This window comes from Motacilla alba, chromosome 7, assembly GCF_015832195.1.
Source record: "Motacilla alba alba isolate MOTALB_02 chromosome 7, Motacilla_alba_V1.0_pri, whole genome shotgun sequence".
Lineage (NCBI taxonomy): Eukaryota > Metazoa > Chordata > Aves > Passeriformes > Motacillidae > Motacilla > Motacilla alba.
Window position 1 is genome coordinate 6397679 of NC_052022.1, and position 17474 is coordinate 6415152.

General features: G+C 42.9%; 1 protein-coding gene across 1 annotated transcript; it reads left to right on the plus strand.

The window, feature by feature from the left end:
• Window positions 1-935: 935 nt before the first annotated feature.
• On the plus strand, window positions 936-16024 carry MCM6 (minichromosome maintenance complex component 6). The gene is made up of 17 exons (XM_038142464.1): window positions 936-3233; window positions 4101-4247; window positions 4823-4933; window positions 5415-5664; window positions 6330-6495; window positions 6575-6720; window positions 7606-7756; window positions 8157-8298; window positions 8560-8701; window positions 8839-8946; window positions 9498-9653; window positions 10691-10819; window positions 11671-11832; window positions 12800-12935; window positions 13207-13374; window positions 14254-14393; window positions 14984-16024. Exons 1-17 carry the CDS (start codon window positions 3121-3123, stop codon window positions 15095-15097), a joined length of 2481 nt encoding a protein of 826 aa, XP_037998392.1. The 5' UTR covers window positions 936-3120; the 3' UTR covers window positions 15098-16024.
• Window positions 16025-17474: the final 1450 nt, after the last annotated feature.

Sequence of the window (17474 nt, forward strand, 5' to 3'; positions counted from 1 at the left end):
TAATGTCTTATGACAAGAGTTCTCCATTAGAAAACAATCATACTAAAGGTCAGTCAGGTAAAGTACTGGAAATGTAGAAGTTAAACTTTGTTTAGAAGTCACAAAATTCAAGGAATAACACTTAGCAGCTTTGCTTATGAGTCTATTGTAATTAATATATTGTGGAATCTTCCCCAAATTATTAACTTGAAAATCTTACATTGTAACCAGTTGTACTTTGCAAAGCTAAGTGGATTATAAACACAGTTCATTGTCACAGACTTATTACTGATGAATCCAAGTTTCAAAACAGTTGTTTATTTAGCTGAGCCAACTGGAATGAATTTAATTTAATTACCTTTGTTCATACAGAACTGGTAATATGTTCCAATTTGGATGTGCATTCTTCTAACCAGGAACAAAATTACAGACTTAAATTTCCTGTCTACAAAAAAAAAAATATCCTGGGTGCTGTTTCTTGCTTTAGATTTGGCAGCAGGTTTTGTGCATACATGCCTGTAACAACTGTGCTTATACCAATTCTTTTAGGAGTTATTTAAACTCATGCTGTAGCTTCATTTATTCACAGTAACTGCACAAGAACAAGAATTCGGATGGAGGCCCCGATTCCTTTGTCTGCTCAATCCATTCATGCAGCCTTTCTCAGCTAACAGAAAATAATTATGATCATAAATCAAAATACAAAATGCATTTGTCCTGAATGTCATCTAAACAGGATAATTTAATAGGAGCTGCACAGTGCTAGACCTTAGTTTGAAATTCTGTAAATAATAAAGGTCTAGAAGACTTTTATGGTGTTTTGATAGGTAGCAAGTCTGCTGTAATAGTTCTGGAAAAGTAAAACCTGTACTGTCCTTTATTTCCAGTAACTTGCAGGAAGTTTACCAGTTTACAAGGAGTCCACATTGCTGCTGCCTCTCCAGGTAAAATGGGTTTGTTCATTATATACAGAGGGTAATTAGGGTAGTGCAATTTTTTAAACTATAAAGCATATTGTTTAGCGTAGCCAGGGAGTCTGCTCAGAACAAACACAAAGCTTCAGTTTGCTTCTGAAGTTTAACTGCACTGTTTTCCTGTGAAAACCCATCTGTGTTCGCTGAGCTGTCTGATTCTGCCCAGTGGGAAAGAGCACTCAGGCTGTTCTTTTGGCAGCCAAATGCAGGCCGGGCTCCCCATGGCTGCCCACACCTGCTGGGATAACCCTGGTGGGCAGCACCTCACAGCTGTTTTCTCCCTGCCCAGTGGGCCGGGGCAGGAGGAAGGGAAGGAAAAAAAGCAGGAAAACTTGGTGCTTTCACCTGGTGCCTGTCAATTCCAAGCATATTGGACACCACTCCATGTGAAAGTAAGGGATGGAGGAGAATGCCTTGACTACATCCATTGTGGAACACCATATGTCTGCCCTGGACTCTGGTTCACACTGGGGTTCCAGAAACTTCCCCAAACACATTTTAATTATTTACTGTTTCTTCTTTGGGTAATTGTAGATTCTTTTTTGAGAGAGAAATTGTCTAGGATGGATTATTTATTTTAAAACACACCTCACAACCAACTTAGGTGCATTTTTCCTAGTATTATCTCACAAAAAATGTAAGTTACTCATAAGTGCTTTTAAAATGACCAAGTTAGTTCTACAATCTCTTACTTTGTTTACTATTTTGCAGTTAAGTCTCTGTTCACTGTATGGCAAGTGCACCGTAACATGAACAAACACTGCTGCAGGAAGCTGCTGCTGCTGGCGCTTCTGAAAGGGTTTCAAAACTGAGAAAGAGCCCTTAACTGCAATAATTACAGCAAAATTCCCAGTTTAGGCAGAGATTAATGACTTTGCAGGTGGCAGAGCAATTGTGAGCAATTTTTCATAGATGTTGAAGCGGTTCCTGCTGGCAGGCGCCGTGTGCCAGCAGCTGCCATTCGGGAATGGCTGTCAGCCATGGCACCGCTTGGCAAATGTTGCCTTCAACCATCCTACAGTGGTGCCAATGAGGAGCCAAGTGTCCAGACCCTCACCTGGCGTAGTTTACACCCTTTCCACCTGGGCCAGTTCTTCAGAAGCTGGAGATGCTCCATGGTGTGTCTCCCCTCTGCAAGTACCTGCCCAAGTGCCTCCTGCTCACATTGTGGGGATTCCCCAGCTTGGGATTCCTCAGCGGTGCCATGGCCACACCACAGTTATTTTAATTCCAACTACCCTGGCTGATTTCTTCGTGGGGAAAGCAATGTCATGTGGAAGCTTCACTGCAGCTGCTGTGCTGAAGCTGCCCACAGCTGACACCTCCAGGCCTATGATTCTGGCATCCCCAGCATAAGAAAGACATGAAACTGTTGGAGCAACTATACAGGATGGCCATGAAGTTGATGAAAGGGGTGGAGAACCTCACCTGCAAAGACAGGCTGAGAAAGTTGGAGATGTTGAGCCTGGAGAACAGAAGGTTGTGTGGAGAACTCATAGCAACCTTCCAGTATTTTAAAGGGCTGCAGGGAAGACTCTTTGTCAAGAGCTGTAGTGACAGGACAAGGGGAATGGAGACACATTGAAAAAGAGGAATTGAAGTGAGATATTAGGAAGAAATTCTTCACTGTGAGCATGGTGACACAGTGGAACAGGTTGCTCAGGGAGGTTGTGGATTCCCCATGCCTGACAGGGTTCAAGACCAGGTTAGATATAAGGCCCTGAGCTCCACGGTCGAGTGGTAGGCGTTCCTCACATGGCAGGTGGGTTGGGACTAGATGATCTGTAAGCTCCCTTACAACCCCTTAGCATTCTATGCCTCTGTTTCTCAGCGGGAAACATTGTGCTGCTCTGGCACAGCTCTAGGCCGTCGGCAGCACCGAGTAGCTCGCTGACAAGGCCACGGCCGGCCCCGTTCGCTGTCCCTGACGGCGCGGGGCGGGGCGGGGCGGGGCGGGGCGCTGGTACCGGCGCTGCCCCCCCGCCGCCTCAGAGCCCGCCCTCAGCCCCGCCCGCCCCTCGCCTTTGGCGCGAAAACGGCCTCGGGGGGCGGGGCTCTGCCGCACAGCGGCCGCCGATTGGCCGGCGCGGCGGGCGCGCGGTCCACGTGGTACGCAGAGTGGCGCGAATCGCTGTGGGGCCGGGCCGGGGCAGCGGCGGCGATCGGGATGGATCTGGCGGTGGCGGCGGTGGGGGGCGCGGGCGCGGCGCCGCAGCACCAGCAGATCCGTGATGAAGTGGCCGAGAAGTGCCAGAAGTTGTTCTTGAACTTTCTAGAGGAGTGAGTAGCGGGGGCCGGGCCTGGCGGCGGGCGGACAGGGTCGGCAGCGGGTGGCGGGCCGGCAGCGCCTCACGGAGGGGCCGCCATTTGGCGAGATCCTGTCAGGGCCTGGTGCCCCCTACCCTTGGCGTTCATCTGGAAAAGCTCCGCTGTGGTCTCAGGCTCTGCCCGGAGGAACCTGTAGGAAGGCGGCACAGTGCTCTCTTGGTAGGCAAAACCCTTCTCGGGGAGTTTCTGCGGAAACGTTGCCCGGTAGAACTTAGGATGTCCTGGAAGTGTCAAAGGCCAGGTTGGATGTGCCTTTGGGGAGCCTTGTCTAGTGGAAGGTGTCCCTGCCCATGGCAGGGGGTTGAAATGAGATGATCTTAAAATCCTTTCGAAACCAAACCGTTCTATAATTATATGATTTTGTTTTCAGGTGCATTTGATCCATTGTAACAAAGTTTTGTCCCAGCTGTGGTGAAAACTCGTTCCATGGCTTGGGTGTTAGGCATTAATACATCTGGCTCCCTGCTTTTTGCCTCCTGAGGGGCTCATCCGCATCCAATAAGGAAACCATTAACATCACCCGGAGGAAACAAAACGTTGTTTGCTGGTGCAGAGTCATTGTTAAACCTTAAATAATTTTTTTTTTCTGGTGCTCTGCTTCTGTATGAAATGTAAATTCGGTGTGTCTGTGCTGGGGTCTGAGTAGAGCAGATGTAGCAAGGGGGTGGAAGAAAAAATATTATTGGAAAAGGGCTTTGGAGGGGACTGTGGGATGCCTGAATGTGAGTGATCCTTTTCTCTGTCTTTTCTGCTGAAATCAGAAGTATTCAGTTGCTGCCTGGTGTGTGACTGTGAAACGTTTTCCTGAATCACTTTCAGGTTCCAGAACAGCGATGGGGAGGTCAAGTACCTGCGAGATGCTGAAGAGCTGATCCGGCCAGAGCGGAACACGCTGATCGTCAGCTTTGCGGATTTGGAGCAGTTCAATCAGCAGCTCTCTACCACTATTCAGGAGGAATTTTACAGGTAAAATGTAGAGTGGGTTTTTTAGGTGAAGCTGAGCCCTGCTGGAGTCTCAGGCCCATAATGTCTTGCTTTTATGTAAAAAAATAAGAGGCTTATCTTCTTTCTGCATCGTAAAAACACTTATATTTAAGATTTTGTTTTTTACTGGCTAAAAATGTTTCTCAGTGGATTCCTCTCTGGAAACCATGAGTTAACCAGATAATTGCATTTAAATTGCATTTATTGTGGTAAAGAAGTAGGTGGTCAGTATGAAAATACAGAATAAACTCTAAAACTTCATGCTCTGGTGATATTTTATTGAGTTGGTCACTTATTTTGAAGATATATTTCTTAACATAAGAATAAAAGTGTCATAAAATGAGACTTTGAAAAATCTATTTTCAAACAATAGTACCAATAACATTATTATGCAGTGATCTCACTTTTAGCATATTTATAGTGTGTTTTTTGGGTTATACAACATAGTATTAAAAGCCAGAACCTGGAAATCTGTTACAAGCCTTTGATGTAATCTAAAGGAGAGAAGACATTTTGATAGCTTCTCTAAAATTTGAACTTTTTTTCCCAAATTTCAGGGTTTATCCATATCTGTGTCGAGCCACAAAGTCTTTTGCCAGAGACCACGGAAATGTTCCTGCAAACAAGGACTTTTATGTTGCATTCCAGGACCTGCCTACCAGACACAAGTAAGATGATTATTAATTCCAGAGACTTTTGTTGTTTTACTACCAGGGGAAAACGTCTCAAAGCATGCTGAAAATGTTTTGGTTATGTAGTGTGAAATGTGCAGTTGGCCAGTACAGTTGTGACAAAGTTTCCTGATCTTGTGCTGGAGATTTTTTGACACAGTTTTTCATTTGTAAATCACACTCGGATACTTAAATTAATCATATTTCATAAACAAGTGTAACTTCTCTAGTTAACAAAACATTTAGCGTGTGTTGCTTTTGAAGTACCAGTGATCTAACTTTTGCATTGGTTTGACCTTTAGTATTAATCTAAAAATTTGTGTAAAATTATAAAACGAGAATATATTATAGTAAGTTTGTTTCTTTTGTTTGTTACAGCAGTTGTTTAGTCAGAGTGACACTATGTTGTATCTTAGTACCCTGGGCCTAAAATTATCAACTTAATAATTTAATCCTTGTGAATTTCTGTTTTAAACAGAATTCGAGAGCTGACTTCAGCAAAAATTGGCTCCCTGCTACGCATCAGTGGGCAGGTGGTTCGTACCCACCCCGTCCATCCAGAGCTGGTCAGTGGAACCTTCCTGTGCCTCGACTGCCAGACAGTGATCAAAGATGTGGAGCAGCAATTCAAATACACCCAGCCAAACATCTGCAGAAACCCGGTCTGTGCCAACAGAAGGAGATTCCTGCTGGACACAAACAAATCAAGATTTGTTGATTTCCAAAAGGTACAGGGGTGATATTGGGGGGTGATGACAACCAATAATGTTGCTGTGGTAGTTGGAAGGTGTTACTTGTACTTCTACACATTGAAGACGGTTAATTTTGTTCTGTCAACATCAAGAAATGATCTCAGGAAAAGGCACTGCAATTTTTGCAAAAGGTTTCTTCCTATCTCTGGAAGGCTTATGTTTAAGAACAGGAAATTATTATTTTTTGTGTGACATTTATTGTCTAAGTAAGCCACTGAAAACCCACATATTTGAGCCAGAGTTAGTCTCATGTTGCCAGTACATCAGGCGTAGCTGCTTTATGCAAGTATGAAGAGAGATGCTTATGGGTATCTGCACCGTCTTGCTCTTCCAGGTTGATTTACTCTCACAAATTCTCAGCACTTCACATCCCACAATTGTATTTATGTCAGCCACATTAACTGAAATTTTCAGGTTACCTTTCGCAATTGTCACTTGGCCCTTGTACATCCTCTAAGCTGCTCCAAGACTCTTTAGATGCTGATGAGTGAGGGGATTTTTGGTTGTGTGTCATATTGTGAGAGGGATTGACGTGGATAGCAGCAGTCAGATGCTGTGTAACACATCTGTCAGCAGCGTAGCTCGGGAAGCAGTTTCAGCTCTGGTGACATGCTGAGTGTTGAAGCTTCTCTCGGTGCCAGGTGCGCATCCAGGAGACGCAGGGCGAGCTGCCCCGCGGCAGCATTCCGCGCAGCCTGGAGGTGATCCTGCGCGCAGAGGCCGTGGAGTCTGCCCAGGCGGGTGACAAATGCGACTTCACCGGCTCGCTGATTGTCGTGCCTGACGTGTCCCAGCTCGCCACACCAGGTTTGCTGCTACTCGTGACCTCCGTGAGGTGTCCTTCCCGTGCTGGGAGCCGCTGTCCTGACTCCCGTTTCCCTGGCAGGGTTACGTGCAGAAACCGGCTCGCGGGTGACGGGGTCAGAGGGCTACGAAACCGAAGGCATCCGGGGGCTGCGCGCCCTCGGCGTCCGGGAGCTCTCCTATAAGCTCGTCTTTCTGGCTTGTTACGTGGCACCAACGAATCCACGGGTGAGTCTGCAGAGAAAGGAGATTGAAAGGTGTTGGTGATTTCTGTTCTGTATGGTTTTCCCTCAAATTAGGGAGAAGGAGTGGGTAAAGCTTTAAGTGTGCATGCGTGCCACCTTTCTGTGTTGGTTTGAGTGTCTATATTCTCACTGAATCTACATGGCAAAGTTATTTTCTTGTCTTTGTTGCTCATAGCATTTTTCACAGATGCGATTATTTGCCAGTGTTGCAGTTTGTTCTAAACAGCTAACTGGCACGTGTATTTCCATTCAGCTTTCATCCCATTTCTGTAGCATTTCCTTTTCTTCCAGGAAATCCTATTGCTGCATTTTGTCACAGGAAAAACAGGGATCCTTTTTGTTCCCTCTGGTTTATCAAGTGACATCTTGGGGTGTTACTGCAATATGAGTAATACTAATTACATCTGGGTTTTGGCACGATGTGGTACTGTAATCTACCATTCTACTAAGAGCATCACCATCACATAGGATAAAAAGAGCATCTGGTATGTTCTGGGAGTTGAAGTTTCTGGCCCCCATTTCAGAGCATCAAAAGACCTTGGAAGTTCCAGTTAATGTAAGAGTGCTTACAAAGACAATTTTAGTCAAAGGAAGGCATATTGGTTTTATTATTTTTTTAATCTTTGTACAAGCAACTCACTTGGGATTTTCTCACTTACTAGAGTTACACCATTGATTTTGCCTGCTAGGAAATTGGGTATTGGTTTTTAAAGGTATAAGATAATAAGGTTACTTAGCCTAAGGGCGGCTTTTCAGAATGTGTTCCTCCCATCTAGTTTTCAGAGCGAGTTTTTGTGACCTGTCTGCAGTGCTCACATGCATTAGTGACTCTTACTACTTTTATTGCTGTTTTAATTCCTTGTTTTAGTTTGGTGGAAAAGAGCTCCGAGATGAAGAACAGACTGCAGAAAGCATTAAAAACCAAATGTCTGTGAAAGAGTGGGAAAAGGTTTTTGAAATGAGCCAAGATAAGAACCTTTACCATAATCTGTGCACCAGCCTCTTCCCCACTATCCATGGTAAGAATCCATTTGTGGCCTTAGAGAGGGAAGATTTCATTTGTTGTAAATATTAATTAATTCCTTTTGCTGTCTCTGTAGTTTTTGGGAAACGTTGAAAGCCCTGTGCCAGCTACCACAGACTTTCCCTCTCAGCACTGGTTGTGCTAGAAGAGGAAAATATTTTTTGAGTATTTGTGGTGTTTAATCATTAAGGCCTGCAAGCCCAATCTAAAGGGTTGGGTTTGGTATCAGGTGTTCTGCTACTGAACCCTACAGGTTTTAGTGGATGCTTAGCAAATAGTTGAATTCTGAGTGGATGTGTCCAAATGCTCTAAAATTCTAGTGGGATGAAGTTTTTTTTAAAATAGGAAAATTGTGGTTTTTTTGGATGTTTAGTTTAATGTCTTCTCTGGGACAGGTAATGATGAAGTAAAACGTGGGGTCCTGCTGATGCTCTTTGGAGGAGTTCCCAAGACCACTTCAGAAGGCACTTCATTGCGTGGGGACATCAATGTTTGTGTCGTTGGTGATCCAAGTACAGCCAAGAGTCAGTTTCTAAAGTAAGATTAAGACCCTTTAAATATTGCCTCATGTGCCTTTTTCTGTGTTAACTGTCAGAAAGGGAAGTAAAATATTTGAGAGTATTACCCAGAGATCGTGTGGATGTGATTGAAGTATTTGAACAGGGCTAAAGCAAACTCAACATAAAAATTCCCAAATATTTTCCAAGGACGTTGACTATTAAAAACACAAATCAATTGCACATTTAAAAATATCAAAGGTAGGTGAAATGCTGGAGGTTTTATTCCTCTTTTCCACAGGCACGTGGATGAGTTCAGTCCCCGTGCTGTGTACACCAGTGGCAAAGCCTCCAGCGCCGCGGGTCTGACGGCGGCTGTGGTGAAAGATGAGGAGTCCCACGAATTTGTCATTGAGGCTGGAGCACTGATGCTGGCAGATAACGTGAGTCTAGGAAGGGGAGGGGTGCCTGCATCCCTAGGATGAGTTTGATTAATGACAGAGAGCCCTAAATTGTCTTAGTGATGCTTTATTCGTTAGTGATTGATTCTGGATCACTTATTTTCATTCTTCTGCTGCAGGGTGTTTGTTGCATTGATGAATTTGACAAGATGGAGGTGCGGGATCAAGTAGCCATTCACGAAGCAATGGAACAGCAGACAATATCCATTACTAAAGCTGGAGTGAAGGTAGCTTGCACTATTCCTTTGGGTAGTCTGTGGCATCACCTGACTGTTACGTGTACTGATGTGGCTTCACCTGCCACATCTTCATGTCACCTCTGCAGCTGCCTCATTGTGGCAGGACAGAGATCACTTGTTGCAAAGTTTTTGTGGCCCATACCCAACGGTGGTCAGAAATGGTACTGAGAGTTAAATAGTAGTGAACAAGAAACAGAAAATGGGAAAAGTCTAACCTTGAAGTAAACTCCAAAAAAGGTTACAGAATGGTGTGTGTTTGTAGAAAAACAGGATCTTGTGAAAAGCAGTTTTAAGGGCTTGTTCAATATTATTGTCAAGAGTGTGGCAACGTTTCAGTATTGATCATCAGACTGTGTCTCAGGGCAGAAACCTGGTTAGAAAGGGCTTGTTGGTGGAGCTTGGGTGCTTTTGAGGAGTGGTTGTTGTCATACCTGCATTGAACTCCACCTAAAAGGTGTTATGCTGACCCATTTGGGTTGCAATGAGTTGGTTTAGGAAGTGGTCACAGATACAGATTTATTTTTTTTTCCCACTGTCAGGCTACTCTGAATGCCAGGACCTCCATTTTGGCTGCAGCAAACCCAGTCGGTGGCCGCTATGACAGATCCAAGTCACTGAAACAAAATATCAACCTGTCAGCTCCCATCATGTCCCGCTTTGATCTCTTCTTCATCCTTGTGGATGAGTGTAATGAGGTAATTTTAAGGAATTATAGAACGGTTTGTGTCAGAAGAGATCCCTGGAGGTCCCTAATCTAACCTTGCACTCAGATCATTGAGAACGGTTTGCCAAGACTTGACCTGGTGAGTTTTGAGTGTCTCCAAGGATGGAGATTCTGCAGTCTCTCCAGGTCCCTGCAATGTGTGACAACTCTCATGTGTTCAAAAAATAGTAACTTTTATATCTAATTAGAATTTCTCATGGTTCAGTTCATGTGGGTTACCTCTTACCCAAGGACTATTTGGCTTCATCACATCAATGCTGGCCGGTAAAACAGTTGCTTTCCTTGCAAGCTGAACAGACCTTGCTTTTCCAGCCTCTCATACATCATGTTCTCCTGCCCTCTGACCATCTTGGTGGCCCTCTGCAATTCTGAGTGAAGCAAATCTCATGAGAGTGTTTTGCTTCTGCTTTTCAGCTCTGTCTGTGCAGCTAAAAGCTGGCGGTACAAATTTGAGCATACTCTGCTGAATACAAGGATACTGCCTTTTCATCCTGTAGTGCTTTGACCTGCAAACTTAACACCATTAGTCATTTTTACAAATGGCTGGTCGCTAAGGCTGAGGCTGCTGCCACCTGTCTATGTGGCATTTGCCTTGGGAATGCATGAGACCCAGAGATTAATGTTGGTCCAGCCACTGTTCTGCTCAGAGTGATTATCTAATTGAGAAGGGGCTGGTGGGAGAGACAGAGCAGGCTGAAAAGGAAGGAAGTTCCCACGCTGCAAAGTGCTGCTTTCTGCCTGTTCTCTGGCTAGCTTGTAACCCAGGAGAGTTCCGAGAGGTTATAAATCCTAAAACTTCCTTTTATCCCTCCTCTGCTGTGTTTCCTTGTATTTAAACCCCCCAGGGCATTCTTGTGGACCTCCTGGCCGAGAGTTTGGCTACTGGAAAGGGTAGCTGTGCCATGAGGATTACAAGTAAAAGGGGGAATGGGAAGGAAGAATAGCAGTGTTGTTGTGCTCTTTGGCTGATGCTGTGCCAGTGATGCTGACACAGCCCCAATATCCCAGGTGATAGATTATGCCATTGCCCGGCGCATCGTGGATCTGCACTCCAGAGTGGAGGAGTCTGTTGACCGTGTTTACTCCTTGGATGATATCCGAAGGTATCTGCTGTTTGCAAGACAGTTTAAACCAAAGGTAATTCTACTTTTTATGTGAACTGTGGAACAGTTGTTCTGTCTGAGGAGGTCCAAAGGAGCAATCACTCTGCAGTAGGCTTTTTTCCAGCAAACACCAAGACACTTGGGGTAGTGTTTTCTCAAGGAAGGAGCCATAAACTCAGGTTATTACCTAGAAACAGAATGTATTTTGGAACCTGGTGCTCCTAAACTCCAGAAACCCAGTCAGCCCAGCTGAGACTGTTATAGTCCATGGCAGTTCTTAACCTTTGTCTAGAACAATTGAGGGATCACTTCATGGCCTTCTCATACCTCATAGGCATGGGTTATTCAGCATGGCTGCTGCACAGTTTTTTTGTATTTTATCGACTTACTGCTTAATCAGTTTGTGTATCTTTATTTTAAAAGGGTATTGTGCCTCTATTTCTTTACTTTTTGGTAAAATACAGAACATGGGAAACTGGTCTAACTACAGATTTTTGTGGGGTCTATCCAAGTAGCAGCTTGGAAGGGCTGTGTGTTGGATGTTTCAAAAGTCTATAAACAGAACAATCTAGTAGGGACAGACATGAATTATGTCTGGAAACAAGTCAGTAGAAGAGAAAAATAGAAATTATAAAAAAATCTGTAAAATAAGTATTGCAGCTATGTACTTACTGTAATGTCATTGTCATTGGTAAGTGTAATCATTATTACAACATAATGTGATTACCATTATACTTCCGTAGAGTATGTGTATAGCATAGAATATTTCAGATAAAAGCAGCAGCCAGTACAGCAAAGGCTGTACACTGCCAATCTAATGCAAGAAGAAAAAGCTTTAATACTCTGACCACTGGAACTCCTGTCACTCTGTTTGATGCCACCCAGATATCCAAGGAGTCTGAGGACTTCATAGTGGAGCAGTACAAGCGGCTGCGGCAGCGCGATGGCTCTGGAGTGACCAAGTCGTCCTGGAGGATCACGGTGCGGCAGCTGGAGAGCATGATCCGCCTGTCTGAGGCCATGGCCCGCATGCACTGCTGTGATGAGGTATCAGGGGCGTGATGGAGGTTTGGGTAAATGTTCATGGAATTGTGTGGGAGTTGTGCATTTGCTGTTGGACTGTGATATTGGACTTCGTCCTGTGGGTGAGGAGGAGAGCTTGAGTCGTGGTCATACTCAGTCTGAGTCTGTATGCCAGAAACACTGTTTTTAAGGAATGACTTGTAAAATTGATGTCAGCTAGTCCAAACTGAGATCTTGCATGATTTTGTATCACAGCTGTGTCAGCATTCAGCCTCCTACCCATCAAATCATGACAGTCACCAACTACTGTCAGCCAGGGCTCTTGGAAGTTTTTTTCCTGATCTTTCACAGTTTGTAATCTCTTGGCTCTTATCCATTTGCAATCTAAAAAGCCAAAGTTCATCCAAGTATCTGGACCTCCCCAAGGGTAGCTGTATGTGTGATCTGAGCTCCTGCTCACATCAGCCACTGCTGAAAAGCACATTGTGTTCTGACTGTTAGCTGTAGTGTGATTACTGCCCCTCTAGTCCTTGCTTTCAAACCCAGCAGGCCTTTTGAAATATTGATTAGAGGCTATGTGACACATGCAGGGATGGAACCTTGCTCGCTGGTTGTGTAAGGACACCCTTTGGGTTCTTGTAAATTAAATTCAGCTTAGAAAGAAACATAGCTTTTAGGTTATGGCTCAGCTACAGATGATTTTTCCAGTTTTTGCTTTTCGGTTCTGGAGGAGAGTATCATTAATTACATCTCTCTTTCTTTCGTATTGTCTCTGTTCAGACTCATTTCTTTCATGTTTCTTGCTCCACTGATCTTTCTCCCAAATGTTCTTGGCTTAGTAAAAATTTTATCGACTCCACATGATTGCTAAAGCCTGAAAGATTAATCAGGCTGCTTTTCCCTCCATAATCTTGCATGACCTTGGAATACTTGTAGTGTAAGAAGCACCCCTGTGCCTCTTTAATATATGTTTTTTTCAAATCTTCCTCAGGTTCACCCGAAGCATGTGAAGGAAGCTTTCAGGCTTTTAAATAAGTCCATCATTAGAGTTGAGACTCCTGATGTAAATTTAGACCAAGATGATGAACAGCAAATGGAGGATCAAGAGGACCAAGATGGAGTCAATGGTAAATTACTTACAGAGAAATTTTTCAAAGGGAAAAGTCCTACTCTTTACAGCTTACCTTGACTGAGCATGTGCTTCTCTCCAGTTTCTCACCTGTTTCTCATCTAATGAGCTCTAGAAATCTGGGCTCCTGTTCTTAATTCTCTTACTTCTTCAGCCTCTTTCAGCAACTCACCTGGTTGGTCAGTGCAAGGCTTTTCAATGGCTCAGAGTATTAAATAGCTAAAAGATGTTTTAGATACAGCTTTAAATGTGGGCATGTGTCCAAACAGGTGAGGCAGAAGCTCCAGCTGGGGTCAATGGTCTTGTGAATGGGATCAATGGCCATTCTGAGGATGTGAGCAAGGATGCTGCACCCAAAGCTTCTCTCAGGCTGGGCTTCTCTGAGTACCGACGCATTTCTAATCTCCTGGTGCTGCACCTCAGGAAAGCAGAGGAAGGTAAGAATTTCTTTACTGCAAAGAAGGCAGACCCTGAGTTCAGGGAGTTGGTGCATCTCTTGCTGTTGTACATGGGATTTTCACTCCTGTTGAGACAACAAATTTGTCAGGTCAGGTGTACACCTATGCTCATGTGACAGTACTACATCTGGTGATGGAAATAGGACCCCTCCTGGAGTTTCTAGCTCTGTTACCTTAGTCATTTATCAAAACCTATTAAGCTGAGGAGCATGTCACCAGAGTCAGAGGAGGATTTGTAACACACAATGGTGTAACCAAGCTAGAAGAGTCTGTAGCAGGGAAAACTGGAGCAGGAGCTTTAATGCACGCCAGCAAGCACAGCCTGTCTTAAACAAATGGCTGGATGAGTTCTTTAGAAGCTAAAATATTTCAGTTGCCATGAGGCTACTCCTGCAGTGAAATGCAGCAGTTGTCTCATGGCAGGTACAAAAGCTACAAAGCTTTTGGAAGGGTGTGGAGATGACAGTGTCTGCTCAAATGCTGAGTACACATAGAAGGATGACTCCTGTGGCTTTGTGTGACAGTGGTTTTTATTTAGCCCTTACCTAGAGGAAAGGTGTGTTAGACTTTGCAACTGGTTTTTCTTGAAGCTGATGGGATTTGGAAGCCACTTGAAAGCATAGAACTGAAATCTTCAATTCTCAATCTAATTATCTCCAATTAAACCATGACACAGCACCCTCCTGTGCAAAATATGGTGCTTTAAGAAAAAAACCCCTAAGTCTGACCTTTCCTAAACATCATTAAAAGCCTGTTTCTCTCTTCAGCATTGTGAATGTTAATGTGTAAATCCTTTTCTCCTATGCTTTGAGTGGTAGTTTACTGCTGCTGTGTTCATGCAAATTATTTTCTCTGCAGAAGAGGACGATGCAGCACTAAAGAGGAGTGAACTTATTAATTGGTATCTAAAGGAAATAGAATCTGAAATCGAATCTGAAGAAGAACTAATAAATAAAAAGAAGATAATAGAGAGAGTCATTCACCGACTTACACATTATGTATGTATAGAGATGTGTGGATAGTGAAAAAGGGTTTTGACTTGTATAGCTTGTTGTAACTTACAAAAAGTTTCATTTTTAATGGAATACATTTCTGTTTGGAGAAATCAGTTTTGTTTTTCCATTGATTGATGCAGTATAAATGCCTTCTTTATTTAACACCTATTACAGAGATAAGTTCAAAGTGCTATACTCAGTCACTATAGAAGTGTGATATTTTTCTGTATTTCTATAGTATTGTTAGACATTAGGATACAAAAATACAATTAACTCTTGCATTCAATGGATAACCTTAAGTCCGAAGGGTATGAGGGCATTTGGGAGGAAAAAGTATGACAAAATAAAGGACTTTTCACTTTTAAAGACTCAAAGCCATTACACTGGAAAGCACTAGGCTGGAAGGTTCCCAGAAAGGATACAACATAGAAGTGATTTCCCCTGAATGCTGTTTTTAAGAATCTCTTAGAGGGAGTTCACAATTAAAAGGATTAAGTAATTAATAAGAGGTCCTACCAATATAAAAATGCTTTTCAAAGAGTACAAACAAACCTCTCTGTCCTTATTTTAACACAACTCTTTGTGTGTTGCAGGACCACATTCTGATTGAACTGTCCCAGTCAGGACTGAGAGGATCCACTGAAGAGGAGACTTTTGATGATGATCCATACCTGGTTGTCAACCCAAACTATCTGCTGGAGGACTGAGGATTGAGAATGGCATTGTAGAGCTCACTGGTTACAAGCTGGAAAATGCATTCTTATCTTGCAGGGGTTTCTGTGTGGCTGATTCCTTCTATTCCTGTGACTGTGCCAGAGTGTGGCCAGTAATATGGGATTTCTCACTTACACTGAGCACACCTGGAAAGCTTTTAAAGACGTGACACACATGTATTAGTTCCACTGTTAGCTCTGAATTTCAGTGCCATCATCTGGATGCAGAGGAGAATCACCCAATAGCTTTTTTCATCATCAAGCTATGTAGATGTTTCTGTTTTAAGTAAGATTAATTTTACGTTGTTCTTCTTTAGTAGACATTTTATGCTATAGGTTTTTACTGGTTTTCTTATTAACATAAATAAAAGCTCATTAAATATTTGGGGGTGGATTTGTTGTTACTCACATGTGAGATTGCTGTTTTCTATGCCTGTCATTTGAGGCTGAAAAAAATAGTGATCTAAATGTTTAATGTCTTAAGGACAACAAAATTTCCTGAATGACTGATGCTCTTTTTTAAGAAGTTTTTTTAACTTCCTGTAATAGACAATGAGAAACTGATTGCTTCTCTTTCTTTTTAGATGGACTAAAGATGTGCAGGCTCCTGCTGCATATATCAAGTAGAAAATAGCAAATAGCCAAGCCCAAAGCAAGGCTTTAAGCAGGGCAGAAACCCCTACCTTGATGAATGTCTTGACTTGTAAGTGAATTGAAAACTGACACCATTTGTGAGGGATTTTTAAGACTATATTTGTAAACCTGTTTGAAGATCTTTCTATAAGAAAACTTTGCTTGAATTTCTACTCTCAAAATTTTTACTGTAAACTACAGGATTATTAAATTATCTATTAAGAATTTTAAATACCTGAATATTTGTCTTGTTTCCTGGATGCCAGCACCTCAGAAACATTTGTAATGCATGAAAGAGATCACAGTTACATATTTAATTTAGAAATAGTGTGAAATAACTGTTTCTGAGCGAGGCTCAGAAATGGAGCTGGTTTGTATGACAGTATTCTTTTCCTGTTAATCTCTCACAGCTTTGGAGAGTTACACCTTGGTCTAACTAAGCGTGTCATTAAAAATAACAGTTCTGTTTAAGGAGTGGAAGGAATCATAAATATTTGTCATTAGCACTATCCCATCACTGGACACTAACTCCAACTGCAGTAACTTCTCCACTCATTTCTTTCATAAACCACATCTTGGCAAATTCTGCATTTCATTAAAATTAGCCACCCACCTGCAGTAATACTTTCATGTTATTCTATATTGTTCCTTTATTTTCAAAATAGCAATAGGAAGATGTTTGGCCTTCATTATGTTTCCCCCTCCCCTCCTCTCAGTCCTAGTTTGAAAATAAATACTCTTCATGTAGGAGAAAGTATTTTTTTTCTGCTTCTTTCCCCAGTTCTGTAGGCTGAGAGGCGTTTTCTCTGAGTTAATGCAGCTCTACTGCAAAGTAAGCACCAGGTGGTGCTGTAAAGTTAATTTTTAAACTTGCTATTCAAACATCAGAGTGGAGGGAACTTGTTCAGAACACTCAGCACGATGTTATAGTGAGCTCTTTAGGGCTTCCTGAAAAAAAATCAGCTGGGAGTCAAATAGAGTCAAAAAACACAAATTACTATCCCTGTGTAAGGTTTGAGTAACAGCAAATGTTGAGGGATGTCTTCATGTAACTTAAAGATAATATTGCTTGACAGCAGTAACTTGCCCAGCTGATTGCAGATAAGCTTTAGACAAAATTTTGGTTATTAAAAGAAATTACTCTGAGATAGAACTAACATTCACAGGTATGTAGAATTTTGTGTTTATTTGGTTTAAAAGTGTTCTCAGCCCTTCAGTTTTGCCGTGCTGGAATGCAGAAGAGCTGAGTTAGCTGTGCCCTTCAGCAGTTCAGCTGGGTGGCCTGAATGTGTGCACCCTGGTGAGAGAGCAGTGTTTTCAGGGCTGAAGGAGGGAGTGCTTTGGAAAGCAAAAAATTGAGACTAAAATTCCTGGATGTTTATGGCATGAGGAAGCACACTCTTGCTGCTGCCTGAATTCATATCAGAGTCGCTTTTCCAGCTGCCACATCTCAGATTGCCTTTATCCACCCAGGATTAGAGCACAGATGTGCCTCCTGCTGCCCTGTACGCCCTGAGCCATGGTGGACCCAGCCCCAGCCATGCAGATAACACTGCTTTTGTTGGTTTTTGCATCCAGAGCTGTACTGGGATTCTTCTAAAGCTGAAAAAGGCCATAAAGAGAGGGAAGATTTATCTACTTATTTCATCTTCTCTAAATGGGAGGCAATATTAGCAAATGTCAACTGATATTTAAACATAAAGGGAAACGAGCATCTCAGAAAATGTTTTCACATGAC